Source organism: Littorina saxatilis, linkage group LG5, assembly GCF_037325665.1.
Source record: "Littorina saxatilis isolate snail1 linkage group LG5, US_GU_Lsax_2.0, whole genome shotgun sequence".
Lineage (NCBI taxonomy): Eukaryota > Metazoa > Mollusca > Gastropoda > Littorinimorpha > Littorinidae > Littorina > Littorina saxatilis.
Window position 1 is genome coordinate 29,861,997 of NC_090249.1, and position 22,329 is coordinate 29,884,325.

General features: G+C 42.6%; 1 protein-coding gene across 3 annotated transcripts in view; it reads left to right on the forward strand.

Annotated features, from left to right (window-relative positions):
* The window catches only part of LOC138966814 (laminin subunit alpha-2-like), a 242,658-nt gene that overhangs the window by 190,881 nt on the left and 29,448 nt on the right, over positions 1-22,329 (forward strand). For 2 of the 3 annotated variants that reach the window (XM_070339159.1, XM_070339161.1), the window contains 10 exons: positions 6,904-7,058; positions 8,146-8,295; positions 10,845-10,856; positions 15,343-15,494; positions 16,715-16,868; positions 17,520-17,644; positions 17,970-18,132; positions 18,442-18,592; positions 19,461-19,608; positions 20,427-20,541. In XM_070339159.1, coding sequence (XP_070195260.1) covers positions 6,904-7,058; positions 8,146-8,295; positions 10,845-10,856; positions 15,343-15,494; positions 16,715-16,868; positions 17,520-17,644; positions 17,970-18,132; positions 18,442-18,592; positions 19,461-19,608; positions 20,427-20,541 — 1,325 coding nt within the window. The remainder of the gene's footprint in view (positions 1-6,903; positions 7,059-8,145; positions 8,296-10,844; positions 10,857-15,342; positions 15,495-16,714; positions 16,869-17,519; positions 17,645-17,969; positions 18,133-18,441; positions 18,593-19,460; positions 19,609-20,426; positions 20,542-22,329) is intronic. The other variant, XM_070339160.1, reaches the window with a different exon arrangement.

Consider the following 22,329-nt stretch of genomic DNA (forward strand, 5'->3'; position numbering starts at 1 on the left):
CTCCTTTTCCATCACTTCCTTTGTGGGCAGCGTTGCGGCGTCGCTTTCGCTTGCGTCACCCGCGCAAGTAACGCTTCACTCGCTGAGCGATATCCGTAGGCCTAGGTTACACCAAGCCTAAGAACTTAGTTTATTCTTTTCTTCGTACTACGGAACCGCTTCCGGTTGCACCGTACTTGTCGATCATACATCTTAATGTTCATAGCAAGGAGAAACTGTCTGTTTTCAAGAACAATGATCTCCTGGCTGTGGAAGATTGTGGCCGCTCTTCTGTCTGTTATCCGCGTCTTGGTACAAGACGTTGATTCGTTCTTTCCCTTGTGCGGTTTCGTACTCACGGGATGCCTTTGTGTTCTGTCGGGACACATATACAAAGGGTTTAGCTTTGCTGTTCGTCTGGGAAAAGGCCTCGGCCGACAGTATTGTTCTGTCGGTGAGACTTAAATCTCTTCCTTGCTCGAGGGTTTTCTTTGCGAATCCTCTTCTTTGCACGCGGACTCTTCTCTGACAGAGAGAATCTCACAGCAAAAGGAAAAGCCCACGGCAGGCCTCGGCTTCTCTTATCAGAGAAAAGCGCTAAGCTGGCCGTTCTCAGCTTTGGTTTTTTATCTTCTTCTCGGCATGGCACGTTGCCAAATACCCACCACTTATCTCCTCGAGGCGATTTAGCGGTAGGGTTCAGTGGGCAAACAATAGCACGCTTTCATGCATACTCTTGGCGCTTGTCAACTGGAGTCTTAGCGTTCGGCTCCACTCTTCTCTCTGCCTCTGTGTTTTCCCACAACGGCTGGAGGGGCGATTAGAACTCCCACTTTATTGAGGGAGGCACACCTCGAGTACGGATCAAGCTCTTGGGCAACAGCAGCCAAGACACACCAGCAGGCCCTAGACAAAGTACAGAACCAAGCGCTGAGAATCATCACGGGCGCAATGAAATCAACACCCATTCAGAAGATGGAACAGGTGACTGGCATTCCTCCACTGAGCAAAAGGCGAGACTGCAAAACAATGGTACAAGCCACCAAGTACCAGTGCACTCATGACCATCCAATGAGTGACAGACTCAAGAAGATGTCCTCAGGCAGGCTGAAAAGATCAAGCTTCGCTCTTGAGGCAAGGGCTTTGCAGAAGAAACATCAGACAGAGATGCCAGAGCTAGTGGAGCCACCATCTTTCTCCCTTGACGCCCCACCCTGGGAAGACAGACAAGGAAACCTGGACATACAGACCAGTGTCCCCTACCTCACAACAAAGGACGAGCAGAGCAATGTGACGAAAAAAGCCCTGACTCTTGCCATGCTTGAAGAAAGGTACCCCCAAGAAGCATGGATACGGGTGTATACTGATGGGTCAGCCACAGAGGCCGTCAAAAATGGAGGAGCGGGGGTGTATGTCCAGTACCCCAGTGGAGAGAGGCAAGCAGAGGCTATACCAACAGGCCTCCACTGTACAAACTACAGAGCTGAGGTACAGGCACTGATCCATGCAGCATACACCATCAACGACAGAGTCAACCATGACAACCAGGTGGTCTTCCTGACTGACGCTCTGTCAGTACTACAAGCAATGACCAGTAGCAAACTGCCTCAGCTGGAACACGCTCTACACAACATCAAGAGCCTGAGGACAGTACTGCAATGGATCCCCTCCCACTGTGGTGTACAAGGAAACGAAGAGGCGGACAGGATGGCAAAGCTGGGTGCAGAAGATGAGCAAGAGAACAACCCTGTGAGCCTGACAGAGATGAAGACCATCATTAAGTCTCTGCACAGGACGCCCCAGCCACAGGACAGCTACCACCTGCTATCCAGACCACAGCAGGTGGTCATCTTCCGCCTGAGAACGGGACACAACAGACTTAACCAGCATCTCCACAAGAAGCTGCATGTTGTGCCCTCCCCCATGTGTTCTTGTGGGGAAGCAGAGCAGGACACGGCCCACATCCTACGAGACTGCAGGAGCCACCAGGTGCTGAGAGAGGAAATCTGGCCATTGCCGGAGTCCCTGCACAACAAGCTGTACGGGCCAGTGGCTGCGCTGCAGAGGACCACTAATTATATCTCAAGATCTGGACTCCAAGTGTGATCGGCGATCGAAAAGAAGAAGATTGAGGGAGGCACTGGGGCCCTTCCTGTTGGGTCACTTATAGATCGTGCCTATGTTTACTTCCACCTTTGGATATACAAAATAGATCGGAAGTGGCTACTTTTTATCTAATTCAGATCTTCAGGGCTCTGGTTTCGTTTTCTAAGCAATCAAATGAAGAGCTGGAACATGTTAGTGTCTTTTCCTGTCTGGTTCACAGACACAACCAATCTTTGGATTCTCACACCACTGCTCATGCAGGGCGTTCCCGTTGGTTCTCTCTCCACCAGCGAAGCAGTTCTGTCTCTTGTGGAATTCTTTCCCCTTGTCAGGGGAGAACATGTGTTGATTCAATCAGACAACACCACAGTGGTCTTTTATCTCAATAAGCAGGGGGTGGCATCTCGCTCCCTATCACTGCCTCAGCGAGCATGCGAGGTTTTGATGTGGTTTTTACCACCACGAGATCTTATTAGCAGTGAAGTACCTTTCTGAGAGGCTCTATGTATTGGCAGACTCTAGTCAGTCGGCCAAGAATGCCCACTCGGATTGGACTCTATCTCACTACGCGCTTCTACTCCTTCTGGTGAATTTGGAGAAGCCGCTGATAGAAGTTTTGCCTCTTGGTACTATCACCTTCTGCTAAATGTTCGTCTCCCTGTTCCCGGATAATACTCCAGACTTTACTTTGAGCGGCCTGTTGGTCGCACATTATGGGCCCATTCAATCTTGGTTGCCAGTCCTTTAGGCTGGCAAGAGGGCGCCGTTTTTTACACTCGAGCCACACGGGTGTCTACTGTACGGGAATCATTGAGACGCTCAGGGGCTTCTGCCCCAACTCTGGATCTGGTCTAGAGATTTCTTAGGGGTTCAGCGTCTTCGCTTTTGTGTCACTTTGACTGGCTTGGAACTAATGGCGTATATTAACGGAAAGAACTCCACTTCTCTCCGTTCAATGCGGGTGGCGAACCATCTATCCTGGCTTTCCGAATTTTCTCCCACGTCTCTGAATTAAGACTTTATGTGATGTCAGTTGCACTGACACAGCTAGGTCGCAAAATATTTTCACTTGGGTTCTTTGTAGCCAGTGTGATTAAAGGGAACCTCCCTTTGGTTGGCTGAAAGCAAATCTCCAGTCCCGACTTGGGACTTGCTCCTAGTTTTGGAGGTTTTGAGTTCGGATTGTTTAATCCTTGACAAAATTAGCCTCTTCTAGAGGCAATGATTTAGTGAAGTCAACCTTAACTAAATGGACTGCCACATTGATTAGGCATGCCTACAGTGGTGGCAAGAAAAAAGGGGGGGGGGCAGTCAGTCCTCCCTTTTCAGGCAGCACGGGCTCAAGAGGTCAGAGTGTAGGCCTCTTCTTTACCTGTTCTCAAGTCTGAGAGACTTACATAAGTCATGAATGCAGCTCATTGAACGTTCAAGGACGTAGTCATGAGTTTCTATCGGCTGGGTTTTTTAAGTACCCGCTATTTTAGTACACATCTACTAGACATCTTTTGCAGAAGATGTCTTTTTATGTTTTCCTGGGGACGTATCTGGTGCTCGGCAGAACAGAAATTTCGGTTTGCCAGCTATTGTAGCTACAGGCCAGATACTTGCAAGATGTTAACTGTGAGTTCATTTGCCCACCACCTAAATTAGCAATCTGCTATCTATGTGAGTTGCGTAAGAATATGTAATTTAATATAAAATTTCAAAAATAAATTTTGATTTAATTAATATACTTACCAACTCACATACTGAATTCCCTCCCAGCCTGCCCCGCAAATTTTTTAAAGGGGTATGTTTTTCAATACGGAATGAGGTTCACCGGTATACATCCTGCGCAGGCGCAGTACACCGGTAGTGAAATAACCACCAAGGACCATGCCTTATATGGCATACGGTTTTTGTTTCAGAATTATTTCCCCATGTTGCCATGTAAGAGTGCTTCAATGTCTTATCGCAAAACGAAGTTATTGCTTAGGGTTTCCCTAAAAATGAACAGATCTCTTCAATGGGAGTGAGCTTTCAACATGGCGGCGGTTGAGTCACGCGTGATAGGTCACGTGACGGTATGACCTCGACTCTTGTATAGCTTGGGTTATAGGTCAAGGCCGTTCTTTTTTAGGGGGTTGCTTCCCCTTTGGGGTGAAGCGTAGTTCAGTGTCCTAGCACTTTAACTGAAGTTAATGCTATCTATGTGAGTTGGTAAGTATATTAATTAAATCAAAATTTATTTTTGAAATTTTATATTTTAGCATTGGGGTTGTTTTTCTTCCACACGCAAAGACATACACCGTCGATTGGCGGGTACGCCCTTCACAGAGAAGGGTGGACAGGTTGCAAAGTCTGTTTCGTACTCTGTCCTTGATAAAGAGAGCGGCTGTACGTGTTCTGACCTCTCTTCTTGGCCAAATGGAATCGATGGCCACTCTTGTGCCCTTAGGCAGAGTCCACAAGCGGCCATTTCAGGCTGCCCTGAGTTCGCTGTGGAAGCCTTCTCTTCAGGGCTGGGAGACAGTAGTCTCTCTTGAAAGCTGGTTTCGGCACACAACGAGGCAGTGGCTGCTCCCTGGGATTTCACAGGGAGTGCCAATCTCGTTTGCCCCCCCCCCGGACGAGTTTCTGTTCACAGACGCGTCTATGGAGGGCTGGGGTGCCCATCTTTCTGTTCACACTGCGTCAGGTCTGTGGAACGAGACGCAGAGTGGGGGGCACATTAATGCCCTAGAGTTAGAGGCTGTTTTCCTGGGACTCCAATCGTTTCTGTCTATGGTCAGGAACGAATAAATTGGGGTTCGCACAGACAACACGACCATGGCGGCCTATTTCAACAAACAGGGAGGCACTTTGTCTCTCGCTCTTTCTGTCAGGTCAGGTCAGATTCTTGCCTGGGGCAGCCAGCACCTTATTCTGTTGTCAGCGAAGTACGTCCCAGGCATACTCAACGTTCTTGCGGACTACTTCAGTCGCCCGTAGTGTACGATGCACACGGAGTAGACTCTGACTCATCAGGTCCTACAACGTCTGGGTGGCATTTCAGCAAGCCTACAGTCGATCTGTTTGTGACAAGATTCTCCTGCAGGCTTCAGGTCTTTATCTCCCCCTTTCCAGACCCAGAGGGGAGGGAAACAGACGCCCTCGAAGTAAACTGGTCGCGTCTGAGCCTATGCTTTCCCCCCGTTTCATCTCTTGGGAAAGGTTCTCAGGAAGGCGGAGCGGGGACAGCCTTGCTTGGTGTTGGTGGCCCCTTGGTGGCCCAGCCAACATTGGTTCCCCGTCCTCCTTCGCCTCGCAGACGGCCCTCCATTCTTTCTAGGTCGCTGCGCCGTTCTGGCTCCTCAGACGCTACTTTAGGCTTTGTCCAAAAGGCCCACAGGGAATCGACCAGCACTGTTTATGCGTCACACTGGTCAGCTTGGACAAAGTGGTGCTCGGAGAATGGAGTTACTGCTACTTCACCTCGCTCTATGCATGTAGCAAATCATCTCTCGTGTTTGGCTGCTCAGGGCTTGGCTCCTTCTTTTTTGAGAGTCAGGCGCTCAGCCATTTCTTCTACTCTGAAGCAATTAGGGCATAGCATTAACCTGGGCGGTGTAATTGCTAGTGTTCTTAAGGGGGCAGCGATTGGTTTTACGAAGGCTAAGTCCCCTCTTCCCGCGTGGGACTTATTTTTTTGGTACTCAAGTTTCTAGCCTCTTCGGATTTCGAACCTTTAGCTTCAGCGAGCTTAGCTAACTTGACTTGTAAAGCCTTGTTCCTCGTTTTGTTAGCCTCTGCCAGTGGAGGCGGTGAGGTGCACGCTCTTTCAGGCCTGGCTAAGGATATTTCTTTTGAGAGCTATGGCTCTTTTGTTTTAAGATTTCGGCCGGAGTTCCTTGCCAAAACCAAAAACAAGGTCTGTCCTCCTCTGTTATTCGCATTCCTCCTTTAAGTAGGATTCTTGCGTCTGGTGACCCTGATATGGTCAATTGTCCTGTTCGTACTCTTACCAGCTACTTATCCCGTACCACGCCCATTAGGTCTAGGGACCATAAACTGCTCTTCATCTCAGTTGACACTGAAAGGAGCAAGGACTTGTCGCGGGTCACTTTGGTAAGATGGGTCTCTACGCTTATTAAACAAGCGTATGCGTGGTGGCACAGACAAGTTGGGATTGGGCATTCTGTCCTTCCTATGAAGTTGTCAAGAACTCATGAAGCCAGAGCCTGGGCTACTTCTCTGGCAGTCCTCCGCTCAGGCGTGCTGGCAGAGGTCTTAGGCGCTGCCTACTGGAAATCGCAGGGTGTTTTCATCAACTTTTACCTGCGAGATGTGGCCAGCACTCGTCATGGTGGCAGTAGCTCCCTACCAGCCATTGTCGGCTGGACAAGTGGAATTTTGTTTCCCCACCTCCTTCATTAGCATTCTGCTTGATGTGAGTTGGGATAAGAATGTAATTTAATTGAAAATTTTCATCTAAATTTTAATTTGATTATATACTTACCCAACTCACATAGTTGATACCCGCCCGCCTGCCCCGCTTTTGGGGTTTTTATGGGGGTTTTTTCCTAAAAAAGAGGGAAATTTTTCTATGTTCGCTTTCGATTGAATGATTCAAAGATGGCGGCAAGGTCAGGAAGTCACGCGTGACTTTGTCATGATAAGGGGTCAAGGTAGCTCTTTTTTAGGGTGACCTCCCCTTGTTACCAAGGCGATGCTATTCAGCGTCCTAGCACTAAACTGGAGTAAATTGCTTGATGTGAGTTGGGTAAGTATATAATCAAATTAAAATTTAGATGAAAATTTTCAATTTTCATATAGTTAAAGATTTGTATTTTCTTTCAGTTCAAGAGGCTCGCAAGGAAGCACAGAAAATAACAACCGGCCTGCCCGTCGCCAAGCAGAAAGGCCAAGAGAACATGCGTGAAGCACTGTCCATTGCCACCAAAATCAGCGACCTGCGACGAAAGATCGACGAAGCACGCAACATTACAAACAGCGTGAGTTGATTGCTACATGGTTTTTTTTACAGAAAAGAACGTTAAAGTGGCACTGTTAGTTACAGAAGTGTTTCCGTTTGGTAAAAATTTACTTCCATCCCACTGAATAGACTAAATGATCATGATGCTGTATGTGGCACCGCTTCCCATGTGGGAATTATTTGCTGAATTAGTTTTGCAGTTTGAGAAAAATGAGTTGCCAAATGAATACAGCAAAACATTTCTAGATACCATGTTCACATAACACTACGCTAAATTCCTTGTGCTTTAAATGTTTTTTAATGTCACTTGGCTCAATAAATACTGTATTCTGTATTCTGTAAAGAAGCTATGCAGTAGAGTATTTATGCATGTCAAAGTAGAAGAATACCTTTATCCTGTGTACAAAAAAAAAAAAAAAAAAAAAATTAAAATGGTTTCATGGTAATAATGGGCGGTTCTGGTGAGGTTATGTCCCTTCTTTCTTTCGGCTGGTAACAGGCGGAACCTCGCGGCAAGATCACACTAGAAAGGAAAAAACGTGCATTGGTCCCAAATAGCATGTCGCTTTGGTAATTGTTCGTGTGTAAGTCGTGCATTTTATACGGTAAAAAGACAATGGTAACAGGCGGAACCTCGCAGGAGTTGTCTCGCGTTATCACCCCAGAAGCGCACATTAAGCAGGTGGATTGAACGGGAAGGAAAGTATCGCATCTTTAAATAATTTTGTCTGTGGTTTTGAAAATCTTTCAAGGGGTTCATTTGTCATGGCCTTCAATGAGAGTTGGAGAAGTGTTGCTTATTTTATTCTCCACACAGATAAAGTTCCCAAAGGGTTAAAATGGATGTCATATTAATACTAATACTCTACTTTTTTGTGATGTGTTAATAAAGTTGACAGAGTTTGCCTGTTTTGTTCTCCACACAGACGACAATGTCTCATCGGGAGAAGGTAACTGTGTGAGGTCATACCGCGAATCTTTGATGGTCTGTTAATGAAACCACACGGATGAAGATACCAAGGGATTAAAATGGAGGTCATACTGCTATTTTTGTGTGGTATTTTATCAAAAGTTGACAGAATTTGCTTATTTTGTTCTCCACACAGATGAAGATGTCTCTGTCAGGAGAAGGTAACTGCGTGAGGTCGTACCGCTCCCAGTTGTCCCCAGGAGTCAGCAACGAGATCCGTATGGGCGTCAAACTCAACCGCACCGGTGTGGACATGCTGCTGCTGCTGCTGCAAGAATCCCCGCAGGTGAGTGTGGCTGCCTGAATAGGAGTCCAAGGATAGGCCACAGTGTGACTGTACCGAGACTGAGTTACGTAGCAAACAGTTGCAGGTGACATTGTAGAACAGTCTGGACTAGAATTTGACTGAGTTAAGTAGGAGGCAGCTCAGTAGGTGTTGTAGTACAGTGGAAGACCGTCCAAAATCTCAACAAGTCGGGTCTCAAAAGTAAGAGAGTCTTACAATGGTGGTAATTATTCAGAGACGTTCACAACAGAAAACCTGGAAAACTAGGGGGGGGGGGGGGGGGGGGGGTGTCTCAAAAAGAGGGGTTCCACTGTATAGTCTAGAATAGAAGGTGGGAGAGAGGATTTAGTGGAGGAAGGAGGATGTAGCACTGTGGAATGTGTTGTAGATATGCGCTTGATGCACACTCTTTGGTTTGGTATGTGATACAGTCACTGGAGGATGTTGTCTTGTCTTTCCATTACTGCCCACAATCAACAGTAGTGATTATTTCGGCACTTAGAGAGTTGATTAGGACTGATGAAGCTCAGAGCTAAATGAAGTCTGCACACTTTCCAACACTCTGCCTGATGTGTTTGCCTCACTCTTTTTGGTCGGTCAGCAGAGTGTGAAGTCCTTATGATGGACCAACATTGAGCATTGACCTAAAAAGTCAGTGAAATTTTCCAAATTCCATTTTTGCCGATATGATCTTTCTCTTTGCCATCACATGTCTTACATTTTCTCCGTTCATTTTATTTGCTCACCTGTAGATTACTTTCAGAATTTCTTGAATCTATTTAACGCAAAGATTGATGCAGAAATTAAAACACTTTTTTTCTGCTTATTGGTTTGGGTTTTTTTATAATGCAGAGTTACATTTTTAGATTTAAAGTGTGCAGTACTTCTTGTGGCTAATTGCATGTTGACAGTCACAACGGGATATACTCGGTTCAAAATAGTCGAATGATTAGACTGATTAGTTATAGATTGCATGTGTTGTGTAGACTCTTGTAGTCAAGAAGTTTACCTAGGTTATTTTTGCATGGAAGTTAGTTCAATTTTGTCAGCTACGAACCTTTCTGTTTGTGAAATGTCGGACTCTAGTGTGTGGAAATGTGGAATTTTGTTGAGTTTATGAAGATTTTGGTATTCCCAAATATACTTTTTGAAGATTTGCTTTCAAACTAAACAAGCATGTTCGCGAGTTGTATTAATTTCCCTTTTCCCACATTTGACGGATTACAAGACGCATCGTTTTATAAGCCGCACCCCCGACTTTTAAAAAAAAAATTGGGACGAGCCACGTTTAGGCCGCGTCACTATATTAGCCGCTGTCGAAAAAAAATATAATCAGATCGTGTCAATCAATCAAAACAACCAGGCAAACGAAAGTACGGTATTTGGCGAAATCGGCTCCGAGAATAAACAAGTGAAACAAAGAAGAAAAGTGAAAAAGTTTGAAGAAAAATATCACACACACAATTTGTAACCAACACACACATGTAGTCCCGCCCGGAATAAGCTTTTTTGGGATGATTTACGACTTTTGCGCACATTTCGAGCAGACGAAAACACAACATGGCGGCTCTCGCTCCTGCCGACTATCGCGAGACACAAAAAAACGAAATCTCGCGCGCGCGAGATCCTGATACATCCGGTGTTTCTCTGTACGCTATCTTGTCACGACGACTTGTTGACAAACGAAGATTCGCGAAAGAAAGAAAAGCGCCGAGTCTTGAGTAGAGAGCTAATAAAGTACCGGTAATCGCTAATCCAGCGAAATGAAAATCCGCGGCGACTTCCATTAGGTGAATGCTATTCAAGTTTAGGTAACATTTTAGCCGCATCTTTTTATAAGCCGCAATGCGATATTTTTGGAAAAAAAGTCGCGGCTTGTAGTCCGTCAAATACGGTACATTTATTCATCCCAAACAGATTTTGTATTTTCTTTTGTTTTCTTGCTTAAAATTTTCTTAATTTCTCATATATTAAGAATTGCTGCTTTCAGCGTGAGTTTCAAACAATGTGAAAACTGATTTGGTGTTCTTTGGGTTTACTTTTTATGTACATTGAAGACAATTGTCCCAGTGATTAAAAGAATTATATAACGTGGCAATTTTATTGTAAAAAGTACAATGTAACTGCATCATTCTGAGAGTTACAGTATAAGAATACTAAATATGAAAAGGAGTATTGAAACATGGAGGAATAACATTTTAATTCTAAACTAAAACTACATACATTGTTTTCCTTCAAAATGAAATGATGCTGAGTGGTGAAGTACTGATTTTTTTCCAATCAAACTATTCTAAAACTTTAGTTGTTTTAAGTGGCATATTAAGATATGGTCAGTTTCTCTGAAATTACACTTAACAATGCCATTTACAGATTCTTTCAAAGAAACTGTTTTTAGAAAAGTGCATTATGCCAAGGATAAGTATCAGAGCGTAAGAAGAATTGTCATAGAAACAGTGATAATGCATGATGTGTTATATCCCCCTGCAAATGTACCTGTACATTGATGTATGTAAAGTAACATGTTTGGCTTGTCGTTTGTCGTCTTTCAGGAGGGTGGCAAGGTGAGATAAGACACCTGTGAAGTGAATAATTATGCTCTGCGCATTATGCTGTCTTTGCCTTTCTCTGCTGGCGTTTGCTTAACATTAATGGTCTGACGATTTTGCTGTGAAAAGTATACTACATGATATTACACTGCCTTTCAGATCATTACATGACATTACGGTTACAGTTTGACTGTTAATGGAAAATTACATGATGATGTGCCCACAGCAACATCAATTGGCATTAAAGTGATGAATACCTCACTGCCACCTGTAATTTGGACCACCATTGTTTTGTCGTCTTGACATCAGCTGACATGAAATTCTTCCTTTTACATGATCTGAATTGATATTCTCATCACCTAACTTAACATTCTGACAAATCATAACAATACATTCGGCTAAGTCTTTTGACAATAACACTACCTAACAGGACACTTTGGAAATTGTGTTAATGGTAGTAGTACACCATGACAGTTTTCAAGACAATATAACTTTTTATAACATGACAATCTGCTAGTTGTGTCGATAACATATTGCCTAGCAAACACCAAAAATGTTGCAGAGAATAAGATTACAATATAACATGACAATTGTCTTGATAACAGCTTTTTACACTCTGGAAATTCTGCAGACAATTACATCTTAATTTCAGCAAGTCACTCTTTCAGCTCGGCTTCCAACACCCTGAAAATTGTGCAGAAAATAACATCAGATGACGTTATTTTGTGACAAATTAGCAGAGCTAGGACCCGGGACAGCACACAACATATTCTGCAACAGCCTCGATGATAACACGTCAAAACATATCAGTTTTACAAGCCTATGATAGGCCATCTAAGTGCAGAGTTGAACATCATTTTGTCACCCAGCATTTTATTCTGACAGTCGATTTTAGACAATTTACTTCAAGACCACTGGGTTTCCCTTCACATCATTGAATATTGCTATTTCATATGTTACGTGGATTTCCATTGGTCAATTGGGCAAAACTGAGCTCAGTGCAAAAGTGATATCGACAACATTTCCGTCGATATCAGTTTTGATATCGACGACCTCTTTATTGCTTCCCCACTTCAAAAACAAAAACACCTACATTTAAAAACAAACAAATATATATGAAAATGTAATGATCCCAGAATTTAGTTGAACAAGTGACTAAAGACTTTTTGAAAGAAAAGACATTTTGAAATACTGAAAAGTACAAGAAAAGAGTGAACAAAAAGAAATAATAATCAGAGGGAGGGATATGGAACAGCCAAAACTGAGACAAATACTTTTGTAATTTCTTTACAATTACAGTAAATACAAAATGTCCAGAGAATTAGCAATAATTATATATATCTAACATTGACTGACTGTGTGATGATATCTTCTGCTATTGGTCTGTTTCGACAGTGATATCAAAATCTCGACCTCCGGTCTCGATTTTGATATCACTGTCTCAGGTTCAGACCATAGCAGAAGATATCATCACACAGTCCGTCAATATTGGGTAATATAACTCAGACTTCTTCTTCCATGCTCAATCTTTTTAAAAATGCAAGCTTTGGTAATTTGCCATGCCTGCAGCTCTTGTTTACGGCGCTGCTTAATTATCAGTCTGCATAATTAATTTCTGGTTTGGTTTCCATCTTGCAGTTAAAATCATTTCAATTGTAAATCATGTATTGCCTCTTTTAGCGTGTTTTACCTTGTGCAAGTTTTAAAGCTTTTGCCTGGAAGGGCCCGGAGATGGAAGCAGTTTAGGAATCTAAATTGTGTCCTGCTGCAAAGCGAATGATGGTTGTATGCTAGCAGGAGAGTCTGTCGGTTGTTGTTGTTGTTGTTGTTGTTGTTGGTGTTGGTGCTGGTGTTGTTGTTGTTGTTCCGTTTTTAAACCAGTTTCTACCCACAGGTTTAAAATTTTACTTGCTTCTGCACATGGCAACAAACACACATGGGCAAAAGGACGTTGATCATTGGATGTGTGTGTTTGTATGTGTGTTTGGGGGGGAGGGGGGGGGGGGGGGTAGAGAGGTGGGGATGAAGGGTTGCTGTAAAGACTGCAGCCATTCTCAGATATTAAGGAGTAATTTATGAAAGCTTTCTTAAAATTAAGTACATGTAATGACAAATGTCATCAAATCACATACTTTGCTCTTTCAAGGTTTTGACCTGTGAGCTAGGTTCTTTATTTCTATCTTATTTTATTTTTCTGCTGTGTGAGCAAACCATGACATCAGCTAGGCTGCATTATAGCTTGCTACAAATTATTGCTGAAAATGTCTGTGCTTGCAATCATTGAGCTTGCAAACACCAGCATATGGTGAAAGAGACTTGATCTCTATTTACAGCTAATTCATATCTACTCCCTTGTGCTATGCTGTATGCGCCATTTTCTTGCTCATTTTCAGGACTCTATGGCTGATCAGGTTAAGTTACAATAGAAAAACTAAATAGAAAAATTTGTTTTTCTATCAGTAGAAAAATGTGTATTACAACCTTTAGGCTGATTGACAATTGATAATGCTTTAATTCTGCTGTTTTCTAGTGAAAGCAGATGTATAAGCCTTGGAACTATAGCCACTGATTTCTCATACTGTTTTTTGGTTAACAAAATAATGTGTGATTTGTATAATTTACTTATGACTCCAGAACATTATTTTAGATTTGTAGATTACTCAACCTGTACTCTGGTGTTAAACAATACCCTATTACATTTGTATTCTAAAGGATTGGGGGGGGGGGGGGGTCATTAAAGTTACCATGAACAAATAATATCTACAAGCTTTCACATGTCTGTCCCATTTCTGTAATTGTCATAATGTTTAACACATAATTGTGTTTGTTTAACCTGCTATATATACAGTTTTGTGTGAACTCAGAAGAGCTCTTACTGTAGTCTTAAACACTTAGTTGATCATAAGGGTTTTTTGAGAAGTGGATGAAGGTACATGTAATTTCATTCTAAGATCAAAGATATGCATGTGCAGAAAGTTCAATATCTATACTCTGTATCATGTGATGTATTATGTGATACATGTATCTGTATATAGAAATATTGCCAGACTCATTTAGTATACTTGTATGTATTTTACTATGGTGTGGCAATATTATGTCATATTCATCTTCTGTATCAAGAGTGTGTTGGGAGTGGAGTGAAGATTCTTCCTAATTAATGTGTGCAGTGGTACCTGCAATGTGAGGACACCTCCCAGTAAAGGACTGGGTGGCCGAGTGGTAACGCACTTGCGCTCGGAAGCGAGAGGTTGCGAGTTCGACCCTGGGTCAGGGCGTTAGCAATTTTCTCCCCCCTTTCCTAACCTAGGTGGTGGGTTCAAGTGCTAGTCTTTCGGATGAGACGAAAAACCGAGGTCCCTTCGTTGTACACTACATTGGGGTGTGCACGTTAAAGATCCCACGATTGACAAAAGGGTCTTTCCTGGCAAAATTGTATAGGCATAGATAAAAATGTCCACCAAAATACCCGTGTGACTTGGAATAATAGGCCGTAAAAAGTAGGATATGCGCCGAAATGGCTGCGATCTGCTGGCCGATGTGAATGCGTGATGTATTGACATTGTGTAAAAAAAATTCCATCTCACACGGCATAAATAAATCCCTGCGCCTTGAATATGTGCGCAATATAAATTGCATAAAATAAAAATAAAAAAATAAATCCCTGCGCTTAGAACTGTACCCACGGAATACGCGCGATATAAGCCTCATATTGATTGATTGATTGATAAAGGACACCTACAATTCTGTTGTCTCTTTGTCTATTCTCTTGAACAAAATGTACCTGTCATGACAGGCCACCTGCAATGTAGGGACACTGCTGGTCCCAAGGGTGTCCTTTCATCGCAGGTGCCAATGTGGTAGAATTATAGTACCCATAGTAATGATCAGAAGAGATGGTACATGTACATGTAACAAGTCATTTGTTTCTTCAGTATTATCCAAATTGTGCTGACACAATACTGCTGAGTATAGGAACAATTCATGTGTGAGGAGGAACTTCATAGTTTGTAGCAGCTGCATTTGAGATCAAGAATGCAGTGTACTTTCTGTTCTTAATTATGGCTTACTGTTTTGACCTACACACACAAGCACACAGGCATGTGTGTACACACACACATACACACACACACACACACACACACACACACACACACACACACACACAACACCCCCCCACACACACACACACCTCTTTTAGGAAACATTCAATGATCTTCTAGCGCAAGTACAGCATCTGTTTTTTTTAGTTTGTTTTAGATTGTATCTAATCTTCTCTTTTTTTTCTCTGTCATGTTTCCTAATGTTTGCATACTTGCTCGTGTTCTTGTCAACATAAAGATATTTGAATTATCACAAAATTTCAGTCAAGTTAAAATGGTCTTCATCATACTTTCAATAATTCTGTTTCCAACTGTGCAGGAATACCTTAATGTGCTGGAAATCCAGTCAAGTTAAAGTTATTTTGATCATACTTTCAATAATTTTGTTTCCAACTGTGCAGGAATACCTTGCCCTCGAAATTCGGGACAACAAAGTGCGCTTCAGTTGGGACGTAGGCAAAGGACCCGGATCAGTGACCCATGACCTAAAACTGAAAGTTTTCGATGCAAACTTAGACGAAGAGGAGAAGTGGTACCTCATTGTTGCCAAGAGGTGAGAGACCACATTTTTAGCACGACTCTGTTGCTGCTAGCTTTCCACTGGAAGGAATTGACCCGAATTTCCCAGCAATGGGTCAATAAAGTAATGAAAATGGGAAAAAGGACATTTTTATTTTCTATTTTCACCTTCTTTATCATTCCATTGCTGGGAAATTCATGTCGCTTCCTTCCAGTGGAAAGCTAGCAGCAGCAAGAGTCGCGCTACCCAGGTGTGTGCTTCTTTAGGTGTAATTTGCCACCTGCACTTCTGGCAGAGTGTTTGAGGTTGTTCATTGGCCACAGTGGTGACACTGTCTCTGAGTCTGCACATAATGTTGGCCTGTGTTTGTCTTGGTCTGGATTCGAACTTGAGACGCAAGGATCATATTAGTCCAGTGGCCTCTACCAGCTGAGCTACCAGGCCCAAAATTCTGTGTGGTTGTGTATAAATGTACGTAAGCCACAAAAACTGTCTCAAATTGCTTGCACAAATAGACGGGTGGTGGCGTGGTGGTAAGACATCGGCCTCCTAATTGGAAGGTCGTGAGTTCAAATCCTGGCCGCTGCGGCCTGGTGGGTTAAGGGTGGACATTTTTTCGATCTCCCAGGTCAACTTATGTGCAGACCTGCTAGTGCCTTATCCCCCTTCGTGTGTACACGCAAGCACAAGACCAAGTGCGCACGGAAAATATATCCTGTAATCCATGTCAGAGTTTGGTGGGTTATAGAAACACGAAAATACCCAGCATGCTTCTTCCAAAATCGGCATATGCTGCCTGAATGGCAGGGTAAAAATGGTCATACACGTAAAAGTCCACTCTTGCAAAAACATGAGTGAACATGGGAGTTTCAGCCCATGAACCAAGAAGAAGAAGCTCGCACAGATATACAGTTAAATTTAGGGATGGGAATAGAGACACCAGCTAAAGTGTGTGCACAAGAAGCAGAGAGACTGTATTTTTTTTAATCTCTAATTGGAAGGATATTCTTATCCCATGTAAAAAAATCATGATATATTGTCTTGTATTTGTTTAGTGATTCATTGATTTTGTGTAAGGCGCGTAGAACTATGGTAGGATTTGTGCCATATGAATGTCCTCATTATATATCATAAGTATTATTATTATTACTGTATTATTATTATTACTGTATTATTATCATATCCATGCTGTTGTATACCATCATTTACACAGGAAGGAAGCTATAATCTTTGAACTCCTTTCTTGTACCTAGGGTTGGCCCAATAGGTCAGCTGAAGGTGTGGCCAGTCACAGGCGATGAGAGCAAAGCCAAGGAGGTCTCTGGGAAATCACTAGCGGGACTGTCCCTCATGAACTTCAACAGAAACACTTTCATTTACTTTGCTGGCGTGCCAGATACTCACCAGGTATAGTCATTGCTGAGTAGGGAATTAGAAATTGGGGGGGAGGGGGGGGGGGGCAAAAAAAAAGGCAAGCTTTACAATGCCGCAGTGAATAGCGAGCTCAGATGTGCATATTTTTGACCTCAAAAAAGGCATCACATGGAGCTCATTATTCACTGTGATGCCATGGATGGGCTTGCCCCAAACTAGTCAGTGCTTGCCTCAGCTTCAAGCAGCGCAACTCTTCATCAACCAATGAAAAAGAGTTATTTCTTGACAGCGTCTGTTGAGTCTTATTACTTACTGCACATTCTATCATTGTGTGCAAGATGCTGTTTGCTATTATTTTTTCTTAGCATATTACTTTTTTCTTTTTCTGGAGTTAATATGACCAAGATGAACTAAATCCGTGGTCTTCACCAGATCATGACAGGTACAATGGAACCCCCCTTTTAAGACCCCCCAGTTTAATACTCCCTCCCTTTTAAGACCCTGTTTTCTCAGATTTTCTGTTCATAACCTTTGTAAATTTACCCTCATTTTAAGACTCCCTCCTTTTTAAGACCTGATCCCCTCTGGTTTGCCTGCACAGAGCATAATGGGGTTGGGCAGTGTTCAGGGTCTGGGGTCCAGTACGTACCATGCCATTATTTCACCACTTCTCGTTTTTTGCAGGCCCCTCCACAGGTGACAAAGAGCAAGCTGTACGGCTGCGTGGGGGATATCACAATTGACGGGGACCCAGTGGGGGTCTACAACTTTAAGACCTCTGATGGAAAGTGCAAAGGCTGCTCCATTGTGTGAGTGCTTATTTGGTTACACTGTCCATCCATCACCGCAAGTCTTTCCATTTGTCAAAACTCTAGTACCGTCTGGCTGAGTAGGCTAAATATGGTATGTAGGAAAACTCACAAGTTTGGCCTTTGTTGTTTTGAATTAAATGCCATTTGTGTGTTGGCGCTTCAGAGAAAGCACCCTGTGTTTAGAGCTTGATCACCTCTTCAGAAAAGCAGCAATTTTGAGCTGTTTCCCAGTTTCCTGGTGTTGGGAACGCAGAAGTAGAAGAAGTTTCCCAGTCTCCATCGTAGTTCAGTCTCTAATCCAGTGTGGGTTTTATATCTGCAGACCAAAACTAATGCCAAGCACCAGTGTCTACACGTTCAACGGGTTAGGGTATGCCAGACTTCCCATTACATCATTCATCTATCGGGCAGACAGATCTGATATTACAGTGGAGTTCAAAACATTCTGGGAAAACTCTCGCATCCTGTTTGCTGGTAATTCACAGGTGAGATTAAGATCACTACATTGATTATTTATATCTAGCTGTACCAGTTTTTTTTGTCCGAACACGACTTATATGCCCGCACCAGAATACAGATAGTCTGTAAAAAGAGAGAGAGCGCACACACACACGCACACACACAGAAACACAAATCACAAAAACTCACATGCTCGCATGTGCACGCACACACATGTATACAGAAACCAGGTTTCTAGATTAGATGGTAGTCATTTGTTCAGAAATTTTGCTTGATGCGAATTGTTTCATTGTGTATTTGATGTTTATTATAATGGCTATACTATGATGTTATAGGCTGGTGACTTTGTATCCATCGACCTGGTGGGAGGCAAGGTTCTGGTTCAGTACTACCTGGGAGGGATGAGCAAGGCATCCCAAGAGACCAGCATGACCTACAATAGCAACCAGTGGACCAGCGTGCAACTACAGAGAAGACGCACAAAGGGTCAGTCCTTGCGAATTCATAGGTTTAATTCCATCAGAAATTTTATTTTTAACTAAGGGGTCTTTTTCAGAGCATATGGAGCATGTTTTTTTAATTCAGACCCGTCAGCAGGACCTGACAATCATGAGGAGAGGTCACCAAGTTCTGGTGAGAACTACCAGCAAAGCTACCAGGCCCCAGAGTAACGCAAACAAAATTATGGTTTTCCAAACAAATTTATGTTTAGAGGACTTATGTGTACCTCTAATGTGAGTTCCTTTCAATCAGTGGACACCTCCTAATACAGGACACATTCTGTTGTACACTGGTTTGTTACTTTAAGTTATAACTGAAACTGTTGGCTTTTTTCCCCTTTCGTCCTTTTCTTTCATTGTTCATGTATACCCCCCCCCCCCCCCCCCCCCCATTGTTCTGAAATAAAAAAAACTCTTTTGCCTTGACTGAAAAGGCCACTTATGCCACATTGTGATGATTTTGCCATTTCAAAGTGTGCTTTCTTGTGACAGAACACCCTTTACTCTCCTGCCCTCTTCTCCAAAGTTTATACTTGTAGATATATCGTTCTGTCTGTGCAAAGGAATGCTTGATATTTTCAACGCAGTAATATCCGTCCAGCATAGCCAAGCATCTTCCTGCCAAAAGAAAAGGGGTCTACGACGCTTGGTTCTTGGTATCAAGAAGTGAATGCATTACTTTTCTTTTGATTGTCTCATTATTATTTGTATGTGCGTCAGACGTCAAAGGACAAATACATGTACCACTATATGGGTCAACGTACTTATGAATGTTTTGTTCATAATTAAACGTTCTGTAAAGTGTTCCTTCTTGTTTTTGATTGTTTTTGAAAGTGACCAAAATTTTGTTGCAGCTAATCTGAAAATGTATGTGGAGGGTCAGACGTCGGAAGATTTAAATTTTGAAGCACCTGGTCTCAACAATGGCCTGGAGCTTTTGAGTCAGTTTATGTACATCGGAGGCCTGCCCAACGATTTTCCCATCGAAAAGTTCACACAAAAGTGAGTTTCGAAGACTCTCTGTTGTTTCCATTTTTGATCTTCTTTACCTCCCTTGCTCTCTCTTTGACTCCCGCTGTTGTTGTCATTATGTTCATTCCTGTCCATGCTGCAAACTTTCTCATTCATCTCTCTGAGACTCTCTGTCTGTGTGTTTCTTTAGAAAATTATCTTTTTCTCAATTGTTTTTGGAGCCAGGGCTTTTAAACTCTACGTACTTCAAGGGTTTGATGACTTTCAAATTTCAAGGTCGTAGCAGGGTAAAAAACAGGAAGTTATCATTTTTCTGACCTTTCTGAAGCTGGAGCTTTGATACTTCAAATACTTCCAAGGTTTCATGACCACCAGACATGGGGCGAGCTTGGTTGACAGTAGTAGAATTTCAAGATCACAGTGGGGTCATGTTTGGGTAAACATAGTAAATTCTAGTAAATTTTCTCTGGTTTTTAAGCAACAGCTTTGAAACTTCTTGCACTTTCATGGCTTGATGACCTCCAGATATGATCCAAGTCTGGTTGACCATTGTTAAATTTCAAGGTCACACTGGGATCAAGTTTGGGTTGAAACATGAACAAATTATTATTTTGCTGGAATGTTTTGGAAGTAGAGCTTTTAACCTTTACACACTTTTGGGGCTAAATTACATCTAGACATGACCCAAGTCTGGCTAATTCTAGTAACATTTCAATGTCACAGTGGGTTGGATAAGTGGGAAATTATCATTTTTGTGAACGTTTATTGAGTTAGAATGATTCTGGTTTATTATAGGTATGAGGTATGACAAAGGTGAGTTGTTCTAGCATTTGCTCTTCTTGTTCCAGGGATGTTAAGCAAAATGGTAATTTCCTTGGCTGCATGAGGAATGTGAAATTTTCCCAACCTCAGGATCTGGTGTCTGGCGTGTTCGTTGGTTTAACGCCAGGATGTAAAGATTCCGTGAGTATATGTTTTGATGGTTATGTGACTTGCGACGCAGTAATTTTCTTTGTCACAGCAGTTGCTCTGCAGAGTTGTCAAACTTAACTCATTGTCTCCCTGGTACGGATATATCCTAACCCACTCATATGGCTCTATCTGACTTGGTACGGATATATCTGTACACGTCAGTCACATCAGTCGCTTCCTGTAACGTCGATCTAACCCCTGCATTCCACCGTGTTGACACACAGTTACTTCACAGTTTCTACAATTCTGAGTGACCTGCTGCAGCGCAGCTGGTCTCGGATAAAAAAAAAATTGGTCAACATTGATGGGGTAGAAAGTGTTAAGCGCTGACCTATTTATAGGTCAAACTTTCAATGGCTGAGACACCTGTGGGTTTTAGACTGTGTTAGCTCTTGCTAACTTTTGTGTTAACAAAGCAGATTTTGTATAGGGCAATTAACTTAGCCTAAACTCGCTCCTCTTTGACTGGCTTTGCATCTCCTGTGCGAAAGAAAATGGTATCATATTGTGCACGCTCTGCATAACATCCACATCAGAGTTAGTTAATCGTCCCGGTCGCAGGATGCGCCGATCGGATGTTATGAAAAGCGTGTCCGAGGTAAAGGGGCTCTTACTCTTCCAGACCGCTGAAAATCCTGACACAGTTATTTTCGAAAATCATCTATTCAGGTGTCCTGTGTTATATTTACATAGTGAACTAGTGTTTTGCAGAATCCGTGGACATTGTACACCATGGTTTAATTGTGACTCTGCATGAAGACAAAACAAAGTGTCAAAAATACTTCCAATGATTGGTTTGAAAATGATTATTTTAGGCATCAATTTTCGGGTCATGTAGACAAATGAAAAGTTCAGATAATTGCTTTGTTACAGCAATGCCCAGTCATGTATGACTTTAGTGAGTTTTGATAGGAACTCAAGAGACAGTGACCAGAAACAATGTCAACATTTTTAGATGGAAATCCACAAACTGATGTTTGTTTTAGAAAGCTGCGTTGCTTCTGTGCAGATACTTGGAATATTTAGAGCATGTGCACATATAGACAGTGATTTTTGGCTCACGTAAGTGTAGCCTATGCGATGCTAACTTTTCTCTGTCTGTGTGTGCGTGGGTATGTATGTATGTGGTAGAAACTCTAACATTTGAAGACGTCACATTACATTGACGTCACATTATGACGTAAGAGGGTTTGACGTCACGCGAAGGAATTACTGAAGTCTCGGTCATTGTTTTTTTGAGCGGGCCGAGACTAGTTGGCAGTCCTGTCCCTGTAAGTAGGCTACATGCAGACAGACAGATCTAGATCTAGTGTCTCGCTTTCTTGCACAGTTTCACTGTGTGTGTGTGTGTGTGTGTGTGTGACGGAGTGATTGAGTTTGTGTTACTGTTTGTCGATTTCTTACGTGAGCCTTGAAGGCTTCGCCTCTTGTTGTTATGTAACCTGGCCCTCAAATCTAACACCAAAATCTTACTGTTTCAACCACTGACATGTTAGTACATGTACTGTATGTACCTGCTTCAGTCAGAATAGAATGATATCAAAACTTCACAAGATAACCATGCAAAATAACCTGCACTGGATAGGTAAATAACAGCTGATTTTTCTAGCATGCAAAAGTTGAATTTTTGTAAATTTTTGAATTAAAAACTTTGGTTTTCATCAGGTCAGTTTTGGGGGTACCTCATTTGAAAGACTGTGACAACTGCACTGTTGGTGTATTACTATTAGGGTTAGAGTTATCCTGCACTTGACACATGTATAGACACTGTGCAACCAA